The 23,973-nt window shown below is 39.7% G+C and overlaps 8 protein-coding genes across 8 annotated transcripts; all 8 read left to right on the plus strand.

Annotated features, from left to right (window-relative positions):
• Positions 1 to 128: 128 nt before the first annotated feature.
• LSM04_002354 (GTP binding domain) lies at positions 129 to 2,279 on the plus strand (the record flags this gene model as incomplete). The annotated part of the gene is made up of 1 exon (XM_067331405.1): positions 129 to 2,279. The coding sequence occupies one exon, from the start codon at positions 129 to 131 to the stop codon at positions 2,277 to 2,279; it is 2,151 nt and encodes a 716-aa protein (XP_067192105.1).
• A 511-nt stretch (positions 2,280 to 2,790) lies between these two features.
• Positions 2,791 to 3,387, plus strand: LSM04_007293 (Prefoldin alpha-like; the record flags this gene model as incomplete). Its single annotated transcript, XM_067331406.1, has 1 exon — positions 2,791 to 3,387. One exon carries the CDS (start codon positions 2,791 to 2,793, stop codon positions 3,385 to 3,387), a length of 597 nt encoding a protein of 198 aa, XP_067192216.1.
• Positions 3,388 to 4,378: 991 nt separating this feature from the next.
• LSM04_004800 (uncharacterized protein) lies at positions 4,379 to 6,796 on the plus strand (the record flags this gene model as incomplete). Its single annotated transcript, XM_067331407.1, has 1 exon — positions 4,379 to 6,796. The coding sequence occupies one exon, from the start codon at positions 4,379 to 4,381 to the stop codon at positions 6,794 to 6,796; it is 2,418 nt and encodes an 805-aa protein (XP_067192155.1).
• A 339-nt stretch (positions 6,797 to 7,135) lies between these two features.
• On the plus strand, positions 7,136 to 8,893 carry LSM04_007598 (uncharacterized protein; the record flags this gene model as incomplete). The annotated part of the gene is made up of 1 exon (XM_067331408.1): positions 7,136 to 8,893. The coding sequence occupies one exon, from the start codon at positions 7,136 to 7,138 to the stop codon at positions 8,891 to 8,893; it is 1,758 nt and encodes a 585-aa protein (XP_067192224.1).
• Positions 8,894 to 9,800: 907 nt separating this feature from the next.
• LSM04_009037 (WD40 repeat) lies at positions 9,801 to 11,387 on the plus strand (the record flags this gene model as incomplete). Its single annotated transcript, XM_067331411.1, has 1 exon — positions 9,801 to 11,387. The coding sequence occupies one exon, from the start codon at positions 9,801 to 9,803 to the stop codon at positions 11,385 to 11,387; it is 1,587 nt and encodes a 528-aa protein (XP_067192257.1).
• Positions 11,388 to 12,917: 1,530 nt separating this feature from the next.
• On the plus strand, positions 12,918 to 14,393 carry LSM04_000905 (DnaJ domain; the record flags this gene model as incomplete). Its single annotated transcript, XM_067331412.1, has 1 exon — positions 12,918 to 14,393. The coding sequence occupies one exon, from the start codon at positions 12,918 to 12,920 to the stop codon at positions 14,391 to 14,393; it is 1,476 nt and encodes a 491-aa protein (XP_067192070.1).
• A 742-nt stretch (positions 14,394 to 15,135) lies between these two features.
• Positions 15,136 to 20,271, plus strand: LSM04_007518 (FYVE zinc finger; the record flags this gene model as incomplete). Its single annotated transcript, XM_067331413.1, has 1 exon — positions 15,136 to 20,271. The coding sequence occupies one exon, from the start codon at positions 15,136 to 15,138 to the stop codon at positions 20,269 to 20,271; it is 5,136 nt and encodes a 1,711-aa protein (XP_067192220.1).
• A 2,559-nt stretch (positions 20,272 to 22,830) lies between these two features.
• On the plus strand, positions 22,831 to 23,628 carry LSM04_000973 (Cytochrome b5-like heme/steroid binding domain; the record flags this gene model as incomplete). The annotated part of the gene is made up of 1 exon (XM_067331414.1): positions 22,831 to 23,628. The coding sequence occupies one exon, from the start codon at positions 22,831 to 22,833 to the stop codon at positions 23,626 to 23,628; it is 798 nt and encodes a 265-aa protein (XP_067192072.1).
• Positions 23,629 to 23,973: the final 345 nt, after the last annotated feature.

The raw sequence follows: 23,973 nt of genomic DNA on the forward strand, positions 1-23,973 counted from the left end.
CTTCTCTTTTTATTAATCTGTGTATGTGATTATTTTTACAAAACAAAAACAAAAACGAAAATAAATAAATAAAGAAAGAAAGAAAGAAAAAAAATAAAGAAAACATAAGGTAAGGATTGCCCCGAATTATGCCACCATTCAGCGGGAAACAAAAGAAGAAGCAATTGCAGGAGAGGCGGCAGCGCAAACGACAACAGGATGAAGAACGTACGGAGAGTCGTGGAAGATGTAATGCAGAGAAGGACCATAAACGGACAACTACTAATAATATCCGAAGTAAAAGTGAAGATCAACTCAGTAGTAGTAGTAGTAGTAATAATAATAATAGTAAGGATAGTTATAAGAATAGTAGTTCTGTTGGTGGTAGGAATTATACACAAGAGGAATATAAATACGGTGCAGATCGTCGTGGAGTTCGAAGTGTTTTTCTGAAGGAAACAGCAGAGGAGATTGCGGCTCGAAAGAAACTCTCATATGAACCACTAGCGCAGCGAACATTCATGGATGATAATGGAATTCCATTTGGATCGTGGTTTCGTATGCCAGGACACACAGATGCGGCAATCATACCATTTGCTTTTGAGATGCCAACACGTGGCTGGACACCAGAAAACGGAAAAGAAAAAGAAGAAATCACAGGAACAGTACAAGATCAACGTAGTACTAGTATTAACGATGGTAGTAATAGTAGTAGCCATCATAATGAGAGTGAAAATGATACGGATGCAAAACATGAAAGTCTCATTGAAGCCCGTGAGGCAGCACGTTTTAAGGCATATTTAAGTACTGTTGATAACTATCCGCTTCCCCCAGCACTGCAATCACTGCGGGTGAGTACGTATGAACGTAATTTAGATGTCTGGCGACAGCTCTGGCGTACGGTGGAGCAGAGTGATGTAGTAGTAATTGTGGCTGATGCTCGCTATCCAATTGTGCATCTTCCGCTCTCTCTATTGCATTACATTGTGCAAGAGTGCTGTAAGCCGTGTGTGATCTTATTAAATAAAGCCGATCTCGTCCCTAAACACATGCTAGATAAGTGGATGCGCTTTCTCCCACGCTACTTTGAGGCTACTGGTATAGTTCCCAACAGTACTGCAGTAGAAGAGGCGGCCAATACGAAAAGTGGTGTGGTGCGAAGTATTCCATTGCTTCCGTTTACGTCACTTCCCGCAGAGAATACCGCTATTGGGGCGGAGGATACATGTAATACCGCCAAACGACGAAAGAAGAATAAAAGACGGACGAAATTGTATGAACAACTTCGAACAGGGAAGTTACAGTTGGCTGTAGATGGTGAAAAGGGTATACATACTGGTAAAGGTAAGAAGAAGAAGAATACAAAATATAATGGTGATGAGGATGATAATGATGATGATAGTGAGGAGGAAGGGGAAGAGAGGGATTCTTCGGATAATGAAACCAGTGATAATAATAATAATAATAATGAGGATGATGTGTATGATAAGGAAGATGCATATGCGGTGACAGAAAACTTCAAGGGAATGCGGAAGGCGGAGCGGGAGTTGCAACAGGGAAGAAGAGAGTATAAAGAATTAAAGATTGTTTCCGATATGATTTCCACATTATTGCAACAATGTCGTGACTTGGCTGATGCCCACAAGAAGAGCAATAATAATAATAATAATAATAATAATAATAATAGCAGTGAAGAAAGTCCTCTACATATTGGTCTGGTAGGTCATCCCAATGTGGGCAAGTCCAGTCTACTTAACTGTATTCGCGGCACTAAAGTTGTCTCTGTTTCCGCCACACCAGGCCACACTAAACATCTGCAGACTATTCCTATTCCATCTGAACATGTTGTTTTGATTGATTCACCCGGTCTTGCATTTCCTGTGCTGGGCCTCCCACGACCGCTGCAGGCCGTTATCGGGACGCATCAAATCGCCCAAACGCGGGATCCGCAGAGTGGGGTGGCTTACTTGGCAACGCATTTAAAACTCGAGCGCATCTACGGTCTTCGAAAGCTAGACGGTGATGATAGTTATGGCGATAACGCCTGGTCACCGTATGAACTCTGTGAGAGTTATGCAAGGAAGAAGGGGTATTTTGTAAAACATGGTAAAGGTGCACTGGATGTACATCGTGGATCTATTGAGATATTGCAAGAGGCGTATGAAGGACGATTGGTGCTTTTGTTTGCCCCACCCGATATAGATTGGTTGAATAGTGCACAATTCCGTAAGGAGGTGCAGCCGTATTTATTGTTAAAGGTGCAACTTGAAGAAGGGATAGCCGGTGAAGGGGAAAAGTAAATGATTTTATTTCTCTGTTTGGATCTATATATATATATATATATATATATATATATTACTTTTGAATTATTGCTGAAATGTGCATTCGTAGTGTTTGGGGTGGTAGTGTTTCTCTTCATTGTTACGCTGCTACTGTAGTTAAAGTGAAATGTGGAAGGTCACATGAAGTAACGGTTCTTTTTTTTTTTTCTCTCTCTCTCCTATTCTTCTCTTTTGATCTTCTTGTTATACTGTTATTATGCTCTTTATTTGTGCTAATAATATTTATCCCCATTGAGTTTATTTTTTTGTTCCTCTTTTTCTTTCATTTTCCCCCTACCCCATCAGCAAAACAGCAGGCGCATTGATAATAAGAGAAGAGGGTAAAGTCTGGTGAAGTCGAAAAAAGAGAAATAAACAAACAAATAAATTATAAAAAAAACAGAAATACGTGAAACAAAACAAAACAAAAAAAAAGTATACCTACATCCTAAACTTAAATATATTATATATATATATACATTTGTATCTAATGGAGCAGTACTCCTTTGCAGATGACTACAAGAACCCACGTGGCATTCCGCGTGTGGAGTACATTACCGACATGTCCACTTTTGTGAAAAACGGCGGTGGGGCCGACACCCTCGTCAGTAATCTTCTTCTCGAGTCCTCCAAGTATGAACATATGGAAAAGCGCCTGGTGAGCAGCATTGCCAATCTCGATTACAAAATCCCCACTATTAAGAAAACCCTTCACGCCCTCAATTATCTAAAGAAACGCCTTCACGAGGCAAAGAGCAATAATAATAATAATAATAATAATAATAATACTGTCCGATCGTATTACTGCCTGACGGAATCCGTTTTTGCTGAGGCGGATGTTTTGCCGCAGGAAACCGTACATCTCTGGATGGGGGCTAAAGTGATGGTGGAGTACAACTTCGACGAGGCCGCCCAACTGCTAGAGAAGAATCTCAATAACGCCGAGACGAACCTCAAAGCCACAAAGGAGGATCTCGCCTGGGTGCAGGAGCAACTGACGAATCTGCAGATTAACATCTCACGGGTGTATAATCACGATTTGAAGAATAAACAGAAGAAAGGGGACGCAGAGGCGGAAACGGCATAATAATACAGCCATGAAAGGAAGAGAAGAATGGATGAATGGATGGAAGGAAGAAAAATAAAAAGAAGAGGAAAGAAAATGGAAAAGAAAAAGTTTTATTTATTTTGAAAGAGAAGGAGAGGTTTAAAAGAAAGAAAAAAAAAAATGAGAACCCCATCTATAGGAGAAGAAACATTGGAAAAGAAGAAGAAATGGTGGGAGGATGAGTAAGAAAAGAAGCACCAGTAGCTCTTAAAGAGAAGGTGATAGAAACAATGGTGTATAAATTTGATTTGGAAACTGGCGCCCACACTTATACATAAATGGGTATTGAAACATAAGTAATATAAATAAATATATATATATATATATATATATATATATATATATTTATTTATTTATTTATTTATTTATCTTTATATTTGTGTTTCCATGTGTGTTTGTGTGTTTGTGTTTGCATGCCTGTATATGTAATGGTGGAGAAGGTGAGAAGAGAAGAGTAGAATGGATGAGAGATCAAATTTACACTGCGCCACGTTTTGTGTTTAACCGAACGAAAGGAAAAAAAACGAAGAAAAAAAGAAAGAATCCGCTGGATGTCGCTTTGCGTATTTGTTCTGCACGTTATATATATATATATATATATATATATATATGTATTACTATATTTATTTCTTTATTTCTTTCTCTCTCAAGCATGTATGCATGTATGTATATCTGTATTGTTGTTTTGGTTTTTCTTTTCTCTTTCGTGTTTTATTCATTTTATTACGTTAAACTCTTTGGGCTTTTCTGATATATAGATATATAGATAGATAGAGAAACAAAACGCACAAAATAAAAAAATAGCTGAGGCCCATTATAAGCGAAGGAGGACCTAACAAAGGATAAACGAGGAAGAAATTGATTTAAAAAAATATCTTAAAAGGTGGTTTCCCTTTTTCTTTTCTTCTTTTCTTTATTATTATTATTATTATTATTACTATTATTTCCAATATTAACTTTAGCACTGTCAATGAGTTCCCTGTTGGTATCATCTAGTAAATGTACATCACTACGACGATGTCTTTGTGTACAAATTGCACTTGTTGGCTCTTTCGGTTCTTCTCATCTTTCTCGTTTAATGTCTTCTCAGCAGGGCAACACGGAAGAGTTGTGTGATTTCAATATAGGTACAGTACTAAAGCAGTTAAGACTGCACTTGTCGTCAAGGGAACTTGCTTGGGAGACGAAGAAACACCGTAAAAGAGAAATACACCAATCTCAATATCAATTACAATCTCAATATCAAGAAGAGGATGCGGTAAAAGAGGTGTTATCGATGGAACAAATCATTAAATGGTGTGAACAGTTATGTGAACCGGAAATACTGAAAAGGTGTTCATCCGAAGAATGGTCAGATGCCGTCCAATTGCTTCTACACGCCATGGTGAAAATAAAACCTCGCAATAATAATAATAATAATAATAATAATAATAATAATAATAATAATAATAGTGTAATCACAGACATTTCATCGGAGAAGAAAGAGAACGAAAAGATAACAGATAGTTCACTGTGGGCTTCTGCACTACGTCTCTTTCTCTCTTCAACGCCATCCCAAACAGACGGAAGTGCTGTTAAATCAAAACTACAGCAATTAACATTGTGTGAGGGTTTACTGCGGTGTTGTGTACGTCATTCAGCACCAGTACATGTGTGCCGTGCGGTATATCAAACATTACGAATATGTTTATCTTCAGAAATAATAATAACAACAACGAAAATAACAAAAAGAAGTAATATATCAAGTTTTTATATGATGTACGCACGCTTTCTATTCACAACAGCTGTTCATATGGAAAAGACATCTGCTCACACTCTACACAAGGAGACACTTCGAGTGTTATTGCTAGACGCTGCCGCAGATGGAATTAAACTACATCCCACTGCTCTTCTCTTATCACTTGAATTACTGCGACGTATGATCATAATGGAGATGGCAACAAAAAATACATCTCCATCATTATTATTATCATCATCATCATCTTTAAATAAAGAATCAGAAAATAGTACAATGGATGATGTCTTTTGGGATTATCTTCAAAGTGGGTCAAACATTATAACTGTTGCCCGTGATATCTGCAGTTCTATGCTCTGCAGTCAAAATGTGTTTCTTTCTGTAAAACAAGAGGCATTCGCCCATTTTGTGGCGGTGGGTATTCACACATCTGCGGAAGAACTGTATCCCTTTGAACACACTTTTAACAGTATGGATAACAATAGAAAGAAGAAGTTTGCGTTACGACTAGGGATAGATGGAAATCGCAAACAACAAAGACAACACGAAAAACAAGAAAAAGAGTCCTTTCTGCAGATTCTCGATAGTGTGAGTAGTCTTTTAAATAGTACAGCCACAGAGCGTGAGATACTGTCGTGTGTATTATCCGAGCCGTACACTGTTGCATATTCACATCCCGCTCGAACCACACATTTTCTCTCTGTTTGGTTTATACAACAAATTATACGTGGACTTGACTTCTTTCACCATCAGGCAATACATGTTAGTCATGCAGAAGAAAAAGATAATGCGGTGGAGGTGTGGGAGCAGTGTACAAAAGCGGCATTAGATTGTCTTCAGCGGCTTTTGCTGTATCTCCCCATATCTTATAGAAGAAATTCAAAACAACGTGGTGAGGAAGAATGGAATATACGACGTGCTCGACAAGAGGTATTCACTTTGTTATTTCAATCCGCTCTTGATGGTGTGTTCTATAGTGAGATCACACATCCCACTTGTCGTTATGATGATCATAATCATATTCATCTTCCTTCTCTCTCTGCTGTAATGATCACACTCACACAGGCGTATGGTGAGAATGATTGGCGTGGTCCTTCTGTAGTGATTGCGGTGAAATGTCTGCATGCGTGGGGAATGTACGATTTACTGCGGCGTATCTTTTGTGAGGTCTATCGCCGGGATGAAAGACGATGGTATAGTGAAGAAATTAATAATAATAATAATAATAATAATAATAATAATAATAATAGTGCGGTGTTTATTCCACGTCAATGGCGATCCTCACTCACTCTGTCCACTTGTCAATTAGTAGTGCAGTCTGCATGTGAACATAATGATCCCGCAACAGCTGCTCTCGCTATTGTCCACATGCTGCGTCGACTCCTTGTTGTAAAGACCATGGAAGAAGAACATGAAGAAGAAGAGGGAGATGTAGAAACTAGTGTGAGTGCGCATTTAACAGAAGGACAAAGTGTGGAAATGTGGACGCGTCTCATTCGCGAAGATCTCATTCCTCGCGTGGATGAAGTATACTGCCGTACTGGTACGGATACATCACAACAGTGGTTGGGTAACTTGGGTTTGGCAAGTGCCGTTGCTGCTGTTAATACGGCTGGTACTAGTGGTAATACAATGGCTGGGAATCTCGAGTAATGTGTTTTTATTGGGAGAGAAGTATACGTATGTGTGGTGGGGGTGTCTATCGTAGCACCTAAGTGACAAAGGTGATGAAGAAACTAAAGAGAAAAAACAAGAAGAAACAAACTGGAGGTTATTATTATTATTATTATTATTAGTGTCTTATATATAACTAAACTACCTGCCTTTTCTTCTTGTATTGTATACCGTCTCTCTGCTATCTAATGTAAGAGCAAAGTAAAAGTAAAAATTAAAAAGTTAAAGAAAAACAAGATTGAAAAGGAAACTATATAATATTTACATACCTTGAGTTAAAGGACTAAAGGGGAAAGTCTTTGTTAAGAAGTGCCAGTAATGGACGTGTGGACATGTACTATCTGTGGGAAAAGAAAAGAATTGTCTGGTGATCATCTCAAGGGTAAAAATACCGTACGATCTGACTGTTGGCCCTGTGCAAAGAAGAGTACATTTGTGCGAGGGACTTCTAAAGCAGCTAATAGTACAACAACACCAGTAGTTACAGCACCGTTTCTGTTTAATTCAGCAACAAAGACGGCTTCAGAGAAAACAACAACAACAACAAAACCTGCTGCTAATACTACTACTACTAATACTACTACTAATGCTACTGCCAATGCTCCTGGACTGAACCCATTTGCTGCTGCGGCTGCCGCCTTTGCAAAGACTTCTTTTGCCAGGACTGTGAATACACAAAAGAACTCAACTGGAAGTAGCAGTCTATTCTCAACAACACCGACAACTGGTCAAGGGACATTGAATGCGACTACACGCAGTAACACATTGTCCTCATCTGGAAATACTTCACCCATTGTTATGCAATCTTTTACAGGATCTAACAGCAAGACACATCAAACACCACCCTTCACTTTTACAACCTCACCAAATGCCGTGATTCCCTCAATGTACACTGATCCTTCAGCAGTGGGTAGCAGTAAACCGGTGTGGACATGTACTGTCTGTGGAAAGAGGAAAGAATTGTCTGGTGATCATCTCAAGGGAAAAAATACCGTACGATCTGACTGTTGGCCCTGTGCAAAGAAACGCACCTTTATCTTCTGCACTCCCGAGTCATTCTCCACTGGTGGTTTGTCAACAATGCTGCCACGTTCTAGATCATCCGCTTCCGCCGCAGCTGGAGGAGCAACAACAACAACAATAACAGGTAAGGAGTCCCAGCGTGAGGTTTCACCGACGGCTACGGTAACATCACTGGGTGTTAGTCCTATGCAACCCATAACAGGGCATTGGCAAGATCCCGTTGTTCCCGAAAATGATGTTGCTACGAATTTGTTCTTAATTAGCACTACGACGGCGCAGTCAGGTGAGAAGGGTCAGAGAGTATCAGGGTCGCCTGCTTCTCCTGAAGTGGACCAGCAGAGTAATGCTATTACATTTGAGGGTGAAGTACTGCGGGGGTATAGACGGCAACTTGTCGATGGTATTCGTACCCGTACTGCGTGGAATAATCGAACTTTATACGTTCTTGCACCAGAAAACAATAATGTGACGCAGAATAGTAATATGTCTGATGCCTCTCTTCTCGGTGCTGCCGCCGTTGTATTTCTCGCCGTAGAGCATAAACTCGCCCAATCACCCTTTCGAGTTATGCGCCGTCTCTTCTGCCCGGATGAGTTCTCCTTCGCGGCGGCCTGCATGTATGTAAACACCTTCCTCGACGGCCACCACAGCAGCGAGGGGCAGCCGTCGTTTGTTGTGTATGGGCCGCAGGTCGACCACACAGTGCCCACAACACGTTGGGGGGCGGTGATTGAGCGGTGTGAGTATGCGCGGCAGTGGGTGGTGAGTGGGGAGCAGCGAGTGGAGGGGGCGCAGGGAATATTCCGCAGCACCGGCTGGCTCACCCTCCCGCTCTACGCCACGGCAGAAGCAATTCGATGTGTGGTGAATGCACAGCAGGAAAAACAACAACAACAAAAGTTGGGCGAAAAAGAAGAGGAAATGGGAATAGTGATGGGTATGGCAGGGGCAGAGACGACGTATGGTGTGGATGTGGTGCTTGTGAAGAAGACGATGAATCTGGAGGAGTTGCCTCAGGCAGCGGCGCTGGCCCTACCTGTTAGGCCGTTTTAATGGGGTGTGAGTAATGAGTAGAGAGAAGAAAATAGAATAAATGAAGAAGGGAGAGAAACTATGTTTTGGGGGGGAGTGAGTGGGGGACAGAAGAAGTGAAGAGAAAAGAAAAACATGCAACAGTTATTTTTTCTTTTTGTTTTCTTATTGATTGTGCATTGGATTAAAAAAGGAAAGAAAAAAAGAGAGAAACAGATGAAAGAATAATAGTAATAATAATAATAATAATGCCATAGGGAAGAAATATATATATATATATATATATATATATATTATGTGTCCTTATGTACTACTTTGTTTATGCTGCTACTGCTTCTGCTACTCTATTATTGGAGAGAAGAAAACAAGAGATATGGAAAGTTAGACTATGTGAGAAAAACCACTGCTCTCATCATCTGTATATAGATATCCTGCTCTTTAGGTTTGACCTTCTTTTTGTTTTTCTTTTTTCATTTCGAGAGTATCACTCTCAAATAAACGTCTATATCTATATTTGTGTGTATGTGTGTGTGTGTAAGAAAGAGAGAAAGAAGTGACTTTTCCAACTGTTTCTTTCTCATTTTTTTACTTTCTTTCCTTTATCAAGAGCTTCTATTTATTTCCTGCACCATGTACATCTAGGTATATATGTATTATTCTTGTTTGTTTTTGTTTTTGTTTTTGTGTCTTATTCTGTCTTAGTGCACTAGTGAAAAAGGAAAGGAAAAGAACGCTGCTTTAAAGAGGGTGGAAAAAAAAAGGAGTCTCAGGGTAAACCAGAAAAATACTATCAAGGACCAGAAGGAGTACATCCTAAAGAAAAGAAAATAAAAAATAAATCATATATATTTATACTTATATATTGATAGATCGATTAGATAAATAGACACAGACAGACCTCTGTAATAGGTACCTATACAATTTCAGTATGGGATCTGGCAGCAGTACCTCCTCTAACAAGGATAAAAAAGTTCATGCAAATCCCCCTAATGAACCCCGTCAACTTCGTGTAGTGGACGCCATACACACAGAACTTCCCGGTGATGTTGGCATTGTTGTTGTACCGCCCCGTATTCCCTCCGCACTTCCACCACCGTCGGAGTATTTAAATGCAATGCATCCCAGCAATGTGGACACGCAAGACACAATCACGGCAGCGGAACGGCGTTATGCGTGGTTTGTGGAGGATCTCGATCACCCTGGGGAGTGGGAGGCGTATGCAGAAGACACATGTGAAAGATTGGATGCCGCACTGCGGGCAGAACAGCCAACGTGTATGGTTGTGCTGAACCGACGTGCCTACAAGGTTGATTTACGTAATATGGAACAGACGGGATCGGGATCTACAGTGCGGCCGCGGCGGGTAAAACGAGTGGAAGTGGAAACATCCGCAAGTGTGTTACGTGAGAAACGGTATATCGCCGTGGATCCATTTATTGAAGAGGCACTGGAGGATGGGGATATGCTTGAAGGAGATGAGAGAGAAGGGGATGGGGTTATGCTTGATAACACTAATAATAATAATAATAATAATAATAATAATAGTTTTAGTAAGAATGGTGGTGGGGAGCGTCATGATAAAAAGACACTCAACTCTGCTGTTTTTCCACGACTTGTACGATCCGTTACGGCACATCCGCAGACGGCGTTTTCAATGATGTTTTCTCCAGATGGAAAGACATTACTTACAGGTACGAAAAGAGAGCTCTTACACTGGGATGTGGCAACGGCAAAAGTTATAACAGAATTTTCTATACACAATGGTGTTGTTCTCTCTGCTGTGTACTCGCCTAATGAGAAACATGTCGTCTATGGTGGGGATGACTATATAATTCGAATGTATAATACCAGTGAAGCAGAGATGCAACAGGAGTTTCTCGGACACACAAATAAAGTGTATGGAGTGGGGTATCTCGCCGGGGATGAACGTTTTGCCTCTATATCTATGGATAAAAACATACGTTGTTGGGATGTAGAGACAAAGAAATGTGTACGCACGGTTACATGCCATACAGGGTCTATCTTTGCATTGGAGACATCTAAACAAACAGAATGGTTAGCCATAACAGGCGGCGATGATAATACACTTTGCACACATGACTTTCGTCTCGATAGTGGTACTTCTGTCACTGCCCGTTTCGTGGGTCATCGTAAAACGATATGGACATGTGGGCTACGCGGGGATGAACAGCAATTCGCATCTGGTGGACTTGATGCAAGTGTGTTGGTGTGGGACATGCGAAAACCGGATGAACCGTTATTGCGAGCCTGTCAACATGCACGTCCGGTGCACTTTGTGGAATATCTGCCGTATGGAAAAGGTCTGTTATCGTGCAGTAGAGATTCGAATGTGAAGCTGACGAATATAATGACGGCAGAGCCGGTGTGGCGTACAAAGGCGCATGTGGGTACAGTCTTTCGTGTACGTTATCACGCAGGGACGGAGATGTTGGCAACGAGTGGGGGAGACGCTAAGGTGAATTTATGGGAATATGGAAATAAGGATAAGTGGTGATTGTTAAGTTTTGTTGTTGCTTTATTGTTCTTGTTCTTTACATGACTGTGATACTGTATAGAGAGAGAGAGGGGAAAGAAATGTCAATATCAATATCCATTCTGATGATAGTGATGATGGGAAGAAGAGGAGGAATAATAATAATAATAATAATAATAATAATAATAATAAGACCAGAAGGGGATAATGAAATAACGGTGGGGAAAAAAGAGAAAAGAGGAAGTAATGACGGTAAAACAAACCTTTGACAATGAAAAGAGTGGAGAAGGTGGAATAATAAAAGCGGGTAGGGATTATTGAATGCGAAAAGAGTAGTATAACACGAGCCAAACACTAAAGGAAACAAAAAAAAACAAAAAAAACCCTAGACTAGTAATAGATTTTGACTACGGTTGTTTTTTTTTTATCGCTATCATACGTATGGTGTAAGATTTATATTTTTTTTTAATATTTTCTCCACTTGATGTTTAGAAAACATATGCAAATCTATCTATATCCAATTATTTGCATATTGAATACCATTTATTTCCCCGCTATTGATGTGGTTGTTACTCCTCTTCTCATTATTAATTCTTTATATTCATTATTATTATTATTATTATTATTATTATTATTATTATTATTATTATTATTATTATTATTATTATTATTATTATTATTATTATTATTATCGTATGTATCTGTGGAAATATGAGGAAGTGTGGAGTAGAAATGATGGAGGAACAGTACTCATTTTTTAAACAAAAAATGTTATATCTATATCTATATATATATATATATATATAGATATAGATATAGATATCGAACGTACAGAATGATGATATTTGCTTTCTCTTTATTTTTACTTTTTTTGTGTATTCATTTATCTCTGTGATTTCACTAAACACATCGAGGTTTATTTTATCTGTATAAGTGTGGTAATAATACAGGAAAAAGTAGGAGAAGAGATAAGATGAAATGGGAGCAACCCTCAAGAATAGTGTCGATGGTAGCTACTCAAAGCAAATACAGAACGTTATTTTGTTATTTTTCTCCTAATTTATGTTATTGTTTCTCATTGTTGTTGTTTGTTATCTATACGACGTGATGTTCATTACGTGTTATGTTTATTTATTTCCTAACATTATCCTCTAACTATTATGTTTTTTTCTTTCTTTTATTTATTGATTTATTTATTTGTTTGTTTTTCTCTCTGTTATGATGTTTTTGCTTCAACTATGACTACTCGCTCTCTCCCTAATTTATTTATTTTGTATTTATTTATTTGCATATTGGGTGAACCTCTCTGCATTTCTGAAGGATCTATCGATATTCTCATAGATTGTGGGGAAACTAGTCGTTGGGAACTCAGAAAAGAAAAAATAAAAAGAGAAGAATCCATATAAAGATTCTGTGTGTGTGTGTGTCTGTGAGGTATTACAACTAAATATACTCTATACACGTGGAAAATAGAAATATCAAATATATATATATATATAAGAGAGAGAGAAGGGAATAAAAAATAAAAAAGTGTAAACTGCCTTAGTGGAGATGTCTGAGAATAGTGATAGTATTATGCGAATGCACGGTATTCAACTAGTTGCCGCGCTTCTCTTTAATTACTTCAGCAGTTCCTCCTTTAGATGTGATGTTCTGGAGACAATTATCGGCACTGCGGTATCACGTGCGAGAGAAACATATCCCGGAATGCGATTATCGCGATCTTTTGGAGTTATTTCCCGTCGATTGCTCCATCGTGTGGCAGAGTGTATGGTGATCGCCGTATTAATGGATAGTCGATATGAGATGTTGCAGGATGCCGCACTACTGCATGTCTTGTTGGAGTATGTACAGCAATACCGCTTTTATCAATTATGGTTTACGCAGTTTATGTACAAGGTGGGAGATGTGCTATTACCAAAGTTTATATGGAGTAGAACAGAAGAGGAGGAGATATTAATGCATGGTGGTGGTACAAATGGTAAAAACCGTAGTGGTAAGGAAACAAAGGGAAATAATGATCGATTAAAATCGCTTCCTATTGAGTACCGTGAAAGTCTTCTATTTTACCGTCATTGTTATGATCAAAGTATCCCCTACGCCGTTTTCACAAGTGGATTAGTTACTGATTTAGCCGAATTCATTGTAGATCAACTTAAGTGGGCCATTTTATTCTACTCTTCCCGTAATAAATACACCTCCCGATGGCGTTTACTAAAACCATATCTCTGCAGTACTGCCTGTATGTTGATGGAAACGACATTGATGTACGCCACCCGTTCGACAGGCGCCTGGCTTGGACGTTCTCTTTCGCCCACCACAGCCACAAGTGGGAGACTTTTCTGGTGTGAACGGTTATTATTGCTATTCGCATCGCCGTTTATTTATCATAGTAGTACGTTTATGGCGGCTCGACTGCGGGAGAAACTGGAATTGCGATATCCGGCCACGGCGGAGGATGAAATGGAGGACCGCCGAGAAGCGGAAGAGGCGGCGGAGGAAGAAGAGGAAGAACCGCCATATGTCTTTGAACACACCTTCAGGAATGATAATGACGATAATGATAATAATAATAACAATAATGAGGATGATCCTATGGGGATGCATGGTTCTCGACAGGTGGATCTCTATAAAGTATTGGGTGTACAACAGAGTGCGAGTGAGGAAGAAATTCGACGTGCGTATCGAAAGGCCGCATTATTGAATCATCCCGATCGTGCAGGACATGAACCAGAGCAACAGCAGGCTGCCAGAGAACAAATGGCTTTAATTAATCAAGCATATGAGGTACTCTCTTCCAGTTCAAAACGTAGTAAATATGATATGCGTAGACGAATGGATACGACGATGTGGAGAAGTAGTGGTGCAAGGAATTTGGTTCAAAACTCACCCGTAGCGGTTGTTATGTTAACATTAACAGGAGCGTGTTTAACAGCATCTCTTATTTTCAGCACAGAGTATTTTATTACGTTTCACAACTTAACAGGTCCAGGAAGATCTCCTTTACGGTTTATTGGCTTGGTTTGATGAAGGTGTACTGTGGTGTGGTGTTATGTAGTGTGGTAAACATAGGCGGAAGTGCTCTCTGATAAATACATACATGGTAATAATAATAGTAATAATAAGGCAGCAATATTGTTAATGTATTTCTATCGTTTCAATATATTTTTTGTGGTGAAACAGGAATGGCGGTGGACGAGAGTGGTGTTGCAAAATTAGTGCGAGTAGCGGTAGAAAATAGTTGCTTTCTAATTATGGACGTTAGGTGTGTGTGTGTGTGTGTGTGTGTGTGAGAGAGAGAGAGAGGGGGGGGGAGAGAGATTGGACGAGCCAATAAATAAAAATAAAAGAAAGAAGAAAAAACAACAGAAAAAAACGAAGAAATGAAGGAGAAAAAAAACATGCTATCAAAAGAAGATCGTTGATATAGGGCTTGAGGTGTTATGGAAGGAGAGGTTGTATATATATATATATATGATACTGCAATTATTGCATTGGCATCAGAGTTGATACTTGACTGTATTCCCCAGCTTGCTGTACCTCTGGGCCTTTTCTAGCGAAGAGTATAGTAGAGTATGGTTGAATTACACATACAAAGAGAAGTGTGCAAGTATAATCATTCAAAAGAAAATTTTAATATTCTTCTGCTATATCAAAGAGTTACGTAGATCTCTACATCCTCTCTCTTCACAATTTTCTCTTTTTCCCCTTGCAAAAATAAATAAATAAACGAAAAGAGGGTAAATGGAAAATAAAACAACAAAAAAAAATGAGTGATCAGCAACAACAAACACAAAAAGAGGTGAGTGAGCCTAAGCAGCAGTCAGGCCAAGATTGCGAATCTACTTCTTTACCTATACCTGCACCCCTCACGTTTTATGATGCCGGATCTGTGATTTCTCTCCCAGTAACACCACAACAAGTTATGGCGTTTAATCCACGTGAACAGGGTCGAATTGCACATATAATGCCAGATGGAAGTGAGTACTATGGTGATTTTCTTCTTGATCGACCACATGGACTTGGTATTATGTTGTTTAAATCTACATCCGCTACATATGGAAGTGGTGATAGATATGGTGGATCATGGCAGAGTGGTTTATTTCATGGTGAAGGTGTTTTAATGACATCTGGTTTTACATATCAAGGAGGGTTTTATGAGGGAAAAATGCATGGACATGGACATATGATATATAGTAGACGTGTTTCAGATATTGTATTACGTGGTATTTCTGTTTTCTCTCCATTTGAGTTGACACATGCACCACTTGAATATATTGGTGAATTTCACCATACATATCATCGTCATGGGCGAGGAATGACACGGTATGCTAATGGAGATGTATATGATGGTGATTGGATATCTAACCGTCGTCAGGGACATGGAAAACTTACAACTGAAAGCGGTGAAGTGTATGAAGGACACTGGGATAAAGATGAACGTCATGGATATGGTAAAATTAGTTATGCAGATGGTGGTGAGTTTAAAGGTATGATGGTACATAATAAACGTGATGGGGAGGGTGTAATGTTATTCCCTAACGGAGATGAATATTATGGTACTTTTACGAATGATACCATACGAGGACAAGGCACTATGCGTTATAAAAATGGAGATGTTTATGAGGGAATGTGGAAAGATGGTCTTCGCAATGGTGAGGGTAAATATACGCTTCGCAAACAAGGTGCTGTAGTAGAAGGTTGCTTTGTAAATGGACTTATTCAAGGAAGAGGTGTTGTGCAACATCCCGGGGTATCCACCTTTGTGGGTGAGTTTGATCGTGGAGAACGCAAGGAAGGTACAATATTTTGGCATGACAATTCCCCTGGTGATAAGGCATGTTATCAAGGAGAATGGCTTGGTGAGAAGATGCATGGTCATGGTTTATTGTGGTATCGAAATGGGGATTTTTTCTTTGGACAATTTGTAAAGAATAAAAGGCATGGACCAGGAAATATCCGTCACGCCGATGGTACAGAGTATAGTGGTTACTTTATTAATGATTTACGCGAGGGAGAAGGAATTTTACAAAAAAAAAATGGATCTATTCAAGCAGGATTATGGTGTGGAGATGTCTTTATAGAAGGATATGATGGTGAATGGGGTAATAAAACTTTTAATGGTATCGGACACTTACAACTACGTGAACCATCCATTATCACAACTTCAGGAGTTAAAAGTAGTAATAATGGTAGTATTAGTCCTCGTATGGGAAATTCAAAAGATAGTTCTACTGTTATTGCTGCGGTTGCAGCTGCTGTTGCTTCAGGAACACCACCATTGGTAGAACATTTTGGTCTTTTTCAGAATGGTGTACGTCAAGGTCCTGGAATTCTTCGACTTGCAGGACATACCATTATGGGAATTTGGAATAATGATGTATTAGATTGTGAAACAGGATCATGGGAATTTCCTTCTGGTGATTTATATGTAGGTGGTTTTAAGAATGGATTTCGTGATGGTGATTTAGGACGTATGTGGTTTACAGACGGTTCATTCTTTTCTGGTCGTTGGAAGTTAGATGCTCCTATGGGTGAGGGTACCTTTCATGCAACAGACCCAAAAGATCCTATTTACGCTCCTGAAGAAAATGAGTCTAATACAGGTGATACAGCCACTTCTAATGATACCACAAATGTTAAAGGGAATGAGGAAACTAATAAAAGTAGTAGTAATTCTTATGGTATGATGAATCTTTTTATGAACTTTTTTCGCCGAAAATTATCAGAGGAAGAAAAAGAAGAAAGGCGTATTATTGGATTTAATGAACATTATGTACTTAAAGGTGAATGGGAATTATCGACATTACCCTATACATTTTATCAATCTATTATGCCACGAGTTTCTTCTAGTACTAGTAGTACTGTCTTTACTAAACCACCTTTATCAGTATCGGTGGGTACGCAAGAACACCAAGGTGTCGTTGTATTTAAATCTGGTGTAATTTTTCGCACCGAATGGTTACACAATCATCCACGACTAATGCTTCCACATCGCCGGGATGCACCTTTGCACCGAAAGATTTCTGCCATGCTGAATGGTGATAATCTTAACAATACGAATCATAATGATGCAACGGGGCAGAATATGTGTACCTTTTGTGATAGGGTCTATACATTTTTTCGAAAGGAAGCAAAGTGTACACTTTGTGAGCGTAGTAGCTGTACCTCGTGTCTTTATCCTATCGATGTACGTGGTCATCCACAAATTGAGGCTTTGGTTCGTCTTCGTAAGGGGTCTCCAGCAGGTGGTATTGGAGTTACCCCTAATACTAATACTGGTGGAGAGAATACCTCTAGCAATAGTACTGGTAGTGGTGGTGGCGGTGGTGGTGCAGAAATTTCTGCACTTCCAGCTCAGGTTCCAGCGTGTTTTGACTGTGGTCGAGCAGCGTTGCTTGAGGTGCAATTTAATACCATTTGGTTGCCTATGCGTTACTGTAAGAGTGCTGATAAAAGTGAAGAGGATGTAAGTTCCAGGGAAGGTGAGAGAAGGGAATCAGCAACTACGGTAGCAGCATCGGGGCTGTCAACAACAACACCCTTGACGTCGGAATCATACGACAAAGGGGAACCAGTAAAGTTAAGCATAACGGCTTTCATTTCAATTGAGGAAGATGGAGAAGGAGAAGTAAAAGAGGAGGAATATGTTGTGTATGAAGGGTACACCTGCAAGTCTATTCCACACCTCTACGGTTCTCTTTGGTGGGGCAAACATGGCTACTACTGTGGTGCCTTTCACGAAGGCCGTCGTCATGGCCGTGGGGTGCAGATTCTCCCTAATGGCGAGCAGTACGTTGGTCGGTTTGTGAATGACATGTGGGATGGCCCCGGTGTGTACTGTGCGGATGACGGCACGGTGTATGAAGGGGAGTGGCGGGAGGGGCGACTGGCGACACTGCGGTATCGCGGCGAGGTGGATGCGCAGCAGCGGCCACACGGCTGCGGGGAGTCGTACGCCGCCGATGGGGGTCGTTACAATGGCGAGTGGTCGCATGGTGTTTGGCACGGCACTGGGATTGAGCAGGAAGGGAGTGGAGTGGTGTATCGTGGGGAGTTTGTCTGTGGGCGACGGGAGGGGCGCGGTAAACTTGTGGGGCCGGCGAGTGTGTTTGATGGGGCGTTTGTGGCGGGAGTTCGGGAGGGACGTGGAATGGAGCGATTTGGGGAATCCGTGATTGTGGGCGAGTGGCGTGGGGATGTTTTGCTTGGGGCAGTCCGCGTGTATGATGGTATTGCGCAGACAGTATACGATACCACCTTTGGTCCTACGAATAGTAATAACAAGAACAAGAGCAATAGTAATAGCAACGACAGTGTTATTGGTATGTGTGATGGGGAGCGTGATGACTGCTTTGCGCCACCGGTGATGGTGGATGATATGCACAGTCCCACCTGCACACTCTGTCATGTGTCCTTTTCTCTCTTTCTACGCCGACATCACTGTCGACTCTGCGGATATGTGGTGTGTGATGCTTGTTCCCAGCGGCGGGTTGCACTCCCACCGCACTTTAAAATGGAAGGAACGCCCCAGCGTGTGTGTGATGCCTGTGCTCGGCGGTTAGAGCAGCGGCGGATGTTTGGTGTGAAACGTTATAACAATGGCGAGGTGTATGCGGGGTGTTGGTCGCAGGGGCAGTGGGTCGCACGCGGTTTGTTTCGACGTGTGGATGGAACTGTAATTGTGATGGACGCCGCAGGACGTCCTATACAGGAAAGCACCGACACATCATCCACTAATAATAATGGTAATGGTAGCAATAATAATAATAATAATAATAATAATAATAATAATAATAATAGCAATAATACGGTTAATAAAACAGAAAGATCCAAATCCACTTGCGAGTCTGTATTAGATGCCGCACCCACAATAGAAGAACTTCGACAATTACCAGCATCTCCCAACGCGGCGGTGGATGCCTTTTCACTCTGGTGGGGAATGATGCTCACTGCTGTACAACTTAGTGTCCCGTTAGATCTCACACCCCTTAATGAATTCACGGTGCCACGTCCAGAGGAGATGAAACCACTAAAGTTGTTTTCGGCGGTGAGTAGTGAACATGATCACTCGGCGGCGGTGCGGGCGGCGAAGTATACACCCGCTATAGCCCCACAACCACCTATACCGCCCATACAACCACCGAAAGAAAAACAACAGAAGAAAAAGCAAAAGAAACAAAAAGGCGAAGAAAAAGAAAAAGAAGAACAAAAAAAAGAGGAATTATTTGTGATACCACCACGACCCTTCATTGGGGAATCCAGTCTCTTGCAACAAGTAACGAGTAGTCGAATGGAAGTATTCCCCGCTGAACTACCACCAAAACAACCATTATTATTATCACCTTCACCTTCTGCTCCTTCTTCAAATATAAATAAAGTTGTGAGGCTTTCCTGCTATACACAAGAGACACTGCTGCCGCCCACACCGCAGCCCCCACCGGAAGGCAGTAATGAACGTGTACGATGGGATGATTGGAATGTGCGCCCTGTGCCCAAACTCCGCAGTATTACTGCTTCTACTGCTGGTGGCAGTAGCAATAATATTAATAATAATAATAATAATAATAATAATAATAATAATAATAATAATAATAATAATAATAATAATAATAATAATAATAATAATAATAATAATAATAATAATAATAATAATAATAATAATAATAATAATAATAGTACAGGCACAACAGCAGAGTGGCATCAAATGCCGTTTGCGTGTTCTTTTATGCGGCCGGATGTATACGATGTGGATCGCATTTTGCGTGGGGAGGCGGCACGGTGGAGTCCGGCGCCAATGAAGGGGCCGCAAGTGTTTACAGTCACAGACACACTCGCAGAAGGAGTGATGGTGAAACAAAATGATGTTAATCCCTCATCTCCAATTGTGAGTGGGATTAAGTAACTCTGCAGAAGAGAGAGAGAGAGGGTGGAAAGAATAAAAGAAAGAAGAGATAAATAAATAAATAAGAAAAAAAACAAGTGATAAGTATAGATATAGATATATGTTTGTGTTTACTTATGTTTATGTTTATCTATGTACGTCTGTGTTTGTGTGTCTGCATGTGAGTGGGTTTTTTTTTATTTAGGTGTTTCTAGGAACTCCCACTCGCGTACTTTTTTTCTTGATTGCTCTCAGACCACAATATGTACACGTGGAGAACGGTACATTTAGTGGGAATAACCAAATAAAGAAGAGAAGCTTTTTTTATCTTAATCTTCTCTGAATCTGCTTTGCTGCTTTCCTTTTCTTTTCCTTTTCTTGCGATACCCTGGTAATATGCCATAAATAAATGCATTTATATTTATATTTGTATTTATTTATTATATGTCAATCTTGAAATACCTTTCCACATGTATTAATATCTTCTCTCTTTCACTTTCTCTTACTCTTTTACTCTCCTTTGCTTGTATAGTGAAAAGATAGTATTTATACTTCTAGGGTATATTTTTCCTTTTATATATATATATATATATTATTATTATTATTATTATTATTATTATTATTATTATTATTATTATTATTATTCTTTCCCTCTTTACATTCGTTATTGCTTATCCACAATTTTTCGTTTCACTTCGCCTGGTTATTGTTCTTGTGGTATACATGAGGAGAATAACAGGAAAAGGGAAAAAAGCGAACATAGACGAAAACAAATAAAATAAAACCAACTATAAGAATATATATATTTATATTTATATTTATATTTATATTTATATTTATATTTATATTTATAGGAACTATATTATATTACCGAAATTTCCTGGTTTTCTTTGTTTACCCAAGAGAGAAAGCAAAAGAAAAAGGGGTGTAAAGAATGAGGCTTAACGTTAGCAGGACGCTTAGCTGTGTTCGCAGCTTGCGAGAGCACAAGCGTGTCGTATAAGAAACCTCTCGAAGAGAAATAGACTGGACTGTACAGTGGTCGAATAAACGTGTAAACAGAAGCGCACAGGGAGTGACGGAGAGAGTCGCTTGTATATGAATTTGATTATTTTGTATTGCGTGAATGCTTTGTGGTTGTTTCTTGTTTCTTGTTTCTTCACCCTTTTTGTAATAATGCAATGACTTGAGCTGCAAACCTCCAGCTCCTCCCAATGGGGGTTTCGACGCGCTCAGAACTCGAAAGAGACTTTTGAAAAGCCCACTCACCCACAAACAAAGTGGATTTTTTCTAATTTTAAAAAACATTTTTTCTTTTTTTTTGTAAGACGGATCTTTGAATTTTAATGTTTTTGTTCTGTTTTTTCTGATCACGTCTGGGACCCTGCAAGTTACAAACCATCCCGAGGTTTGCGATAACTTAAGAGCAGCGAAGATCCCGCAAAGAGTGTTTTCATTGAGAACGAGCACCCTCATTTTTTCTTTTTGTGTTTTTTCACGTGAGGGTGTCTCTAATTTTTAAATTTACCATTAAGTAATGTTGGCCGCACTTTATGAAATAAAACGTGTGTACGCCATTGAGAATTTATTATTATTTGTTTTTGTAATGAAATGCCTCCGGTATGGAATAGTGGTTAGAATCACGGGATTTATTTAATAAGATCCGGATTCGAAATCCTAAAGAAATATCGGAGTATAAACCATTAAGAATTATTGAGTGTCTTTGGCGTGAAGGGTGTGGGAGCGTTTTTTTTTTCATACCCCGAAAGCCGAAGGTCAAACCACAGAAAGCGAGAAATATCTTTAGTATTTCCCCGTTAATGATGTGTTGATGTACTGGCCTTATCGGCAAACGTTGTTTCTCAGTTTGACATGCCGTACCACTTGTGCCAACACGTTCTTTCTTTCCTCTTCTTCTCTTCTTCTTAGTAAAACGACATTACGACTAATCAACAGGAAAACACAGCTGAAGGTTAAGTAAGCTGCAGACTCTGTTTTAGTTTTTTGACGTCCAAACGCTCTCTTTGATTTTTTTTGTTTTTTTGTCTTTTGTTTATTTTTGCATTTGAGTTTACTTTGGTTGTACTCTTTTTTGATTTTTTTTTTTGAGCGGAGAGGTGAGTTTAAACAGAAATAAAAACAAAAAGAAAGAAAACAGAAAAAGAAACAGACATACTGTCCGTAAGCAGTAGAACTCAAAACATTTGTTTTGTATTTGGAATTATTATTATTATTATTATTATTATTATTATTATTATTATTATTATTATTATTATATTAACCAAATTAGGAGCAAGAGAGAGAGAATCGAGACCGAGAAAGAAGAACAAAGAAAGAAAATAAATAAAAAGTGGACTGTACTCACAATTTTGTATTGCTCATATATTTATATATTTACAATTAACTAAAACAGGCAGAAGAAGCGGGGGGAGAAAAAAAAGAGGATATATAAATATTTATTTATTTATACAAAAAAAAAGAAGACAAAAAAGAAAGGAAAGGAAGGAACTAATACATTCCCATTTTTACTAGTCTTACTATTACTATTGCTATTACCATTGTACCGTTACTCAAATGGATATGGAAGATGTTGCCCACCGCCATCAACCCGACTTCCTTATTTCCCAGCGGGGTGGCACAAGGAGTCTCTTCTCAACCTTTAGCAGCAGTAACAACAGTGGCAGTAATGACAGCATTAGTAATAACACTATTAACAATCACAATACTAATATAAATAATAATTGTATGAGGGATCGCCGTTCACTTCCTCCAACGCCCAGTAGCGCCCTTCCGCACCCACTCTCCATAGATCCCGTTAAACCACCACAAACAACATCCAAAATATCATCAACAAAAACAACAGCACTAGGCGGATGCGGAGAAAAGGAAGAAGTCATACACAATGAACTATTGGGATCCATGAGTGTATTACCTTTTTGCAGCGATGACGGCTTCTGTATTTCCATCACCCCGGAAATTGTAAATGCCATTCCCCGCGGCCGTGTGCCCTGCCACATGGGCTGCTCCATGCGGGACTGGAGTCATCTCCTGCAGCAGCGGCAGCACAAAACAAAAGTGGAGTTCAAACAAGGCGTCATCACAATGGCGGGGAAGTCGCTGCCGCGGCTGTCCATGACGGAAGTGATGCGGCACACGTCGGCGGATGATCTCTGGCTGGTGATTCGCGGCGTGGTGTATGATTGCACGCGGTTCAAACACTTCCACCCGGGCGGGGGGCGGCTGCTGCTGCAGTGTGCGGGGAGGGACTGCACGGCGTTGTACGACTATTACCATCGGTGGGTGTCGTGTGATGGCCTGCTGGCGCCATTCGCCGTTGGTGTGATTGAGACCTCACACCAACAGCGGCAGAAGAATTAGGTAATGGGCATATATATATATATATATATATATATATATATATATATATACTTCTCTCTTTTTTTTTGTTTTTTTCTCTGTTGCGGATGCATGTAGGCATTGATCTATCTATTTACCTATTTAACCGTAATAATAATAATAATAATAATAATAATAATAATAATAATAATAATAATAATGAATGATTGAAATGTGTGATGGTTTTATTTCTATGTACATCTATATGTGTATGTTTTGTTTCTCCCACACTCCCCTTTACAAACTCTAGATACCAATACAACATATATATATAAACGAAAGAAAAAATGTGGAGAAGGATAGAAGAGGGTCTTTTCTTTCTTTCTT

This window comes from Trypanosoma melophagium (assembly GCF_022059095.1).
Source record: "Trypanosoma melophagium isolate St. Kilda chromosome Unknown ctg20segment0, whole genome shotgun sequence".
Lineage (NCBI taxonomy): Eukaryota > Euglenozoa > Kinetoplastea > Trypanosomatida > Trypanosomatidae > Trypanosoma > Trypanosoma melophagium.